We start from the raw sequence: 5,201 nt of genomic DNA on the forward strand, positions 1-5,201 counted from the left end.
ATTTAAGGTGATCCTTCGTGCAATAAGTGTTCTCCCCCTAGCTTCCATGGTGGTGGGTGATTTCATCCCTTGGTTAATCGTACCGGAAACGGCACCAACACGTCACCAACTGATCAGTGGCATCGGTATCCCGGTGGGAACGCCGGAATCCATCACAAGCGGTTGGGTAATGAAGGCGCAATACTTCCTGCCGACCAAAGTGGACGACCTGAAACCAGAACTGTGGGAAAACTGGAACGACAGCAGGCGCGCTCTGTCCAAGCGTGACCTATCGGGGATCCTACCGGGAGCCATTCCGGTGACTCAGCTTCCGCCTCAGGTACGCGGATACGAACGGTACGAGGTGGACAATATTGCGATCAAACAGGAATCGCTCGATAACGGCAACGATGGTAGCGAAGAGTTTGATGACGGTGACGATAGTTACTGGACGGACGAGGAGGATGAGCAGGTACTGGGTCAACCAGAACACGATGGTGTGCTGTGGCCTGCACCAAAGGAGATCGACCCGGTCCAGTTGGACGGATACAGCGCCAAGGAGTCCCGCTGGACCATGTACAAGGGGTTGGAGAAGCTGAGCGAAAACTATGGCCTCCCGGGGCGGCCCTGTGTGCTGCGGAGTGTTTGCGAGGCCGCGGAGGCACAGTTTACGCACACGGGTGGCATATTTGCCGAGCTGCTGCATATCGCCTTTACGTGAGTTTGTGGAAAGTGGTTCCAATCATACGATTTTACTGAGACCATTCGTACACTTCCATTCTAGACCGTCGAGCACCACCGAACCGTTGTCGGAGCATCGGGACAATGAGTACTTCCGGGCGGAGCAACTCGGCCGAACCGGGGCCCCTTGTGAGCGAATCTTTCCCGAGTGTGCCCACTCGCTGTTGGACATTTTCACCGGCGTTCACGACCCTGAGACTAACAAGATGAGGCTGCTGCACGATGAGGTGAAAGCTTTTCTCATGCGGAAATGAGATGGAGGAACTGACCGGTCCAATGTTTGCAATGGGAAACATTGAATAGATAAATGTAATGCTTGTTAGTCACGCAAAGGGTATCACAAAATCGATGATAACAAACACGTTGACAACAAATCAATCTCTTTGTCAGTTTCATGATTACCTTCAGTTGTTTAAGAATACAATAGTTCCATATCTTAGAACTGTTTTTAAAATGCACAAAAACGTCTCGGATTATATTTATAGCACATCTATGCAATGTTTTAACATTCCTGTTTATAGATTGGTAAATATATAGTTCAGTTAACAGTTATATCTTTTGTCCTCCAGTCGATTCCCAAATCCTTTACTTTTTCGGTCGATTGCCTGTAAAAGTTTCCTCATTTGATTATTTGATTTAAATTCTCATTTGATTATTTTCTCCTTCTTCTCAATTGATTATATCCATTCAATTGATTATTTTCTGCTTTAAATTGAACCGAATAAATTTTTGAAAACTCAAAAGTGTGGATATTGTAGAACATTGTTTCGCATGTTACATATTATAATGCGGATCTTTTCAAGTAGCAAAGATATTGCTACAAAACAAAACGTTAGGGAAAACTCATAAATTCATTTGTTCTATTTTATTATATGCTGACACCTGCCTTTTTTAAGTCTAACTACTTTTATCTTTAATTCTTATATACAAATACTGAGGCTATACCAATTGAGCATCAAAGCAAGAATTTACTTTATATTTTAATTTTTATATTCTAAACTGTTTTAAACAATGACTCTCTTAAATTTATCACAAATTACAATTGATCAGATTTAAATGAAAAAACTGATTGCCGCTAGTGGATCATGTGGACAATGTTTCGTGTACTTGACACAGTTTTGCTGTTGTCCCAACTCCTCCGCCAGATAGAACTCGCTCGGAAGCTTCTCGCATTGTGAATTTGACGGTCTGCAAGGCAAGAAAAGGATTCCAATTAATGGCACATCTCCGAGTAACACCTTGAGCTTATTACACGCACGTGAAAACTAGTTGCAGTAAGTCTCCAATGACCCCGTTAGTTTCGTTCACCGGCCAGCTGGCCAGCTCGCAGATCATTCTCAGGATGCACTTTTTCCCGTCGTATCCGTGCCGGGCCAGGTTGAGTTCGATCGTACGGTATAGCTTTTTTCGCGTGAACCGGGCTACCGGGGGCTGTCCGGACGTCGTTCGGATGGCACGATCTTCCGATCCGCCGGCCTGTGTGTCCTCCTCCTTGTTTATTTGATCGTTGTCGACCTTCTTCAGCACGCCTTGCGTGAAGTCACTGGCATCACCCGGCATGCCGTAGTTGGCCTCGAAGTTGTACGCCAAAAAGATGTTCCTTCCCGTGATCAGCAGCGGCACCGAAAGAGCGATCAGGATCTGCCAAAAGAAGTCACATACGTTGGTGGCAGTCACAGTTTCCATCCGGCCACCGAAATCGTTCCCACACTTACGCCTGTTGCACTATCCTCGGTAAACACTAGCGTGCGCTTGTGGCGTCCCAGCTCACCGTGCAGCAATTCGTTCCCGGCCAACGAATGGACGACGGAAAGCCCCGCCAGAAGAAAGAGATACGGAAGTGCCACGTTCGAAAGCATCGCTTCCTGCTGGTCCCACGGCGCGCTCGCGGGAAGTAGAATACAACTGACTGGCCTGTTACCATTTTCCACCTCGTTAACTGTGCCTCAAACGGTGACGTCGTTTCTGTCACGTCGTTTTCCTTTTCCCCGCTATTTGTTTGCCCGCTAACCGTTGTTTGTAGTGCTCGTGACGGGTCTACTTCGGGAGCTGGCAGAAGAATTTTTGGAAACCCTGATTCGATAAGAACTTAACACCTTGTTAACAGAGGATGGATTCCGCTGCCTCGATAATTGACCACTTTAACGAGGAAACTTGATCCCTTGACAATCGAATCCGAGGAGATCGGCATTTGGGAAATGATTTTACTGAACGAAACGATCTCGTCTGAAAAATCAAAATTATTATTGTCAGATTGAAACCAAGCCGTTGTTATTTGTTCAACTGATGTAATTTAGATTAAGTTAAATCAGCTTAAAAAGAAAAATCTCATCACCGCTGTTCTTATAAAGGTTCCAGGTTCTGCCAAAAGTGTCGCTTACTCTCACCGACAATGTTAACTGATCTTTACTCAACCAAACTGCAAAGGTCACTGTGGCCCATCGGAATGGTTCGATTTCATTCCAACTCCTCCACGCCCGAGAGATGCCGAAAGTCGTCATTTACCACCCAGGGAGAACAGGTGTTGTTGAAAAAATCATCCAATGAAATTCCAATGAAGTGTTAATTTTCCCGCGGAACATCTGCACGAAAAAAAATTAATCTCCCGAGCGCGCGTGATCTTTCTGGCTGCATTCGAAATCCCGGGCGCTACAGGCGTTAACAAGCATCCACCTAACGGTAACGAGGCTTGTTTACGACCGGAAATCACGAACGGGGCGTACTGGTACCCAATCTAATTTTACCCCCCTAAATTTATCCTTCAATTCCATACAAAAAAAGATCAATATTCAAATAATTTAATATTCTGCAAATCAATCGTAGATCATACTCTATTAATAATACTATTAACATCCTTAATTTAACACTAGAACTACCGGATCAGTCATTTTGACTGGTAAGGTGATTTTTCAATCATATTTATTTCTTAAGGTTTAACAATGCTACCAAATGTTAATGCATGACTTTCGCACATCTAATGGAATGTTTATTTTTATGTATTCAAAAATAAAATTTTCTTCCTAATTTTGAACATAAATAGCGGAAAAGTCCCAAGCGCGATAGTTTTAGTGTGAATATTTCTTTTGCGACGAGATATTTGTGGTGATATTTCTGCTACGAAATTAAACTGCCAACTATAAAACAAAAACACGTACATTTTTTACCAAAAAGTAACCCAACGGTTCGTCATTCCAATTTAATTCTCAGTATAAAATAAATAATGAATAAATATAACATAATGAATTTCATCATCCGTTTTAATCTACAGCACGAAGCTTACTAAGTCGATTGGATTCGAGGGGCAATGTACCCGATATTTGGAACAGTTTCTATCGTTGCGGCCCAGCTCCTCGGCGCGGTAGAACTCAACTGGCAGGTTCTCATCCCTGGACATGGATGGACTGTGGAAGAAATCAAACAGAGGGAAAGAGAATAAGAACCAGTCAAAGCGATCACTTCAAAGATCCCGAACGAGACACTTACGTGAAAATCAACTGCAGCAAATCACCCAACACGCCGTTCTCGTGTTGGAGCGGAGTCTGCGCCAAATCGCAGATCATCCGCAGGATGCACCGTTTGCCGGCGAATCCGTAGCGCTGCAGGTTCACGTCGATCGTACGGTAAAACTTTTTCCGACTGAAGCTCGATCGTCCCCGGGGAGACGCCACCGTCGTCGTCGTCGTAGTCGGTGTCGTAATCGAGCGACCAACCTTCCGTGCCGTACCGCCCTCTATCTGCTCGTTGTCGCCCTTCTTCAGGATGCCCTGCGTAAAGTCCGTACTGTCCGTGGGCATGTTGTAGTTCGCCTCGAAGTTGTACGACACGAAAATGTTTCTGCCCGTCACGAGCAGCGGTATCGACATGGCGATCAGGATCTGACGATAAATCCGGGACGCGTGAAAAATGATCACTCATATCCTTAAGCGTAGGTAAATTCGAGCACTTCCGTACTTACCCCGGAGCAGCTATTGAAGGTGTACACCAGCGTTCGCTTCGAGCGACTACGATCGGTCCGTGGTTCGGTAAGGATCTGCGCCGCCTCACCATTGCTTCGCGATGTCAGCTCCTGCTCTAACGTGCCGAGAACGAGCAAACCTAACAGAAGTAGCCCACGCTCCAGAAGTAACTTCATCGTCTGCGATCTACCATCGAGAAATGAGGTGCAGATACCCTCGATCGGCTCATCGACGGTGCGAGCCAATGCATGTTGCCCTCACCTTCGCGCGCGTACCTGTTTTTCTTCCGATCTGTTTATTCATAAGGTAAATGTGCACCCTTTTGTGCATCAATTTTCACCTTCCCATAATGTCCGCATGCCAGCTATCGGCGGGGGAACCAGCCCCGGCCTAGAGGTTGCCCTCATTTAAGCGTGCATGTCCTCCTTTTGCAGTTAGTCATTAGCTCTATCACGCTTCGGTTAGGTTACAGCTTTCGTGAAGCGAATAATTTATTTCATTCTGTGATTTAAACATGCGCGAGTG

At 45.6% G+C, this 5,201-nt stretch overlaps 3 protein-coding genes across 3 annotated transcripts; 1 reads left to right on the top strand and 2 right to left on the bottom strand.

The window, feature by feature from the left end:
* Window positions 1-46: 46 nt before the first annotated feature.
* Window positions 47-974, top strand: LOC131271417 (uncharacterized). The gene is made up of 2 exons (XM_058272838.1): window positions 47-696; window positions 764-974. The coding sequence occupies exons 1-2, from the start codon at window positions 47-49 to the stop codon at window positions 972-974; spliced, it is 861 nt and encodes a 286-aa protein (XP_058128821.1).
* Window positions 975-1,772: 798 nt separating this feature from the next.
* LOC131271425 (uncharacterized) lies at window positions 1,773-2,579 on the bottom strand. The gene is made up of 3 exons (XM_058272851.1): window positions 2,436-2,579; window positions 1,979-2,361; window positions 1,773-1,908 (listed from the first exon to the last, which is right to left on the bottom strand). Exons 1-3 carry the CDS (start codon window positions 2,577-2,579, stop codon window positions 1,773-1,775), a joined length of 663 nt encoding a protein of 220 aa, XP_058128834.1.
* A 1,403-nt stretch (window positions 2,580-3,982) lies between these two features.
* LOC131271850 (uncharacterized) lies at window positions 3,983-4,852 on the bottom strand. The gene is made up of 3 exons (XM_058273410.1): window positions 4,676-4,852; window positions 4,204-4,595; window positions 3,983-4,121 (listed from the first exon to the last, which is right to left on the bottom strand). Exons 1-3 carry the CDS (start codon window positions 4,850-4,852, stop codon window positions 3,983-3,985), a joined length of 708 nt encoding a protein of 235 aa, XP_058129393.1.
* Between the last annotated feature and the right edge of the window lie 349 nt (window positions 4,853-5,201).

This window comes from Anopheles coustani, chromosome 3 (genome assembly GCF_943734705.1).
Source record: "Anopheles coustani chromosome 3, idAnoCousDA_361_x.2, whole genome shotgun sequence".
Lineage (NCBI taxonomy): Eukaryota > Metazoa > Arthropoda > Insecta > Diptera > Culicidae > Anopheles > Anopheles coustani.

What these genes read in the sequence shown, in the direction of transcription:
- LOC131271417 (XM_058272838.1), top strand. Translation starts at nt 47, where the DNA reads ATGGTGGTGGGTGATTTCATCCCTTGGTTAATCGTACCGGAAACGGCA. An exon ending in CTGCTGCATATCGCCTTTAC is followed by an intron (nt 697 to 763) that starts GTGAGTTTGTGG and finishes CTTCCATTCTAG; the next exon opens with ACCGTCGAGCACCACCGAAC.
- LOC131271425 (XM_058272851.1), bottom strand. Translation starts at nt 2,579, where the DNA reads ATGCTTTCGAACGTGGCACTTCCGTATCTCTTTCTTCTGGCGGGGCTT. An exon ending in CCGAGGATAGTGCAACAGGC is followed by an intron (nt 2,362 to 2,435) that starts GTAAGTGTGGGA and finishes TTCTTTTGGCAG; the next exon opens with ATCCTGATCGCTCTTTCGGT. An exon ending in TTACTGCAACTAGTTTTCAC is followed by an intron (nt 1,909 to 1,978) that starts GTGCGTGTAATA and finishes CTTGCCTTGCAG; the next exon opens with ACCGTCAAATTCACAATGCG.
- LOC131271850 (XM_058273410.1), bottom strand. Translation starts at nt 4,852, where the DNA reads ATGAAGTTACTTCTGGAGCGTGGGCTACTTCTGTTAGGTTTGCTCGTT. An exon ending in CCTTCAATAGCTGCTCCGGG is followed by an intron (nt 4,596 to 4,675) that starts GTAAGTACGGAA and finishes ATTTATCGTCAG; the next exon opens with ATCCTGATCGCCATGTCGAT. An exon ending in TTGCTGCAGTTGATTTTCAC is followed by an intron (nt 4,122 to 4,203) that starts GTAAGTGTCTCG and finishes TTTCTTCCACAG; the next exon opens with TCCATCCATGTCCAGGGATG.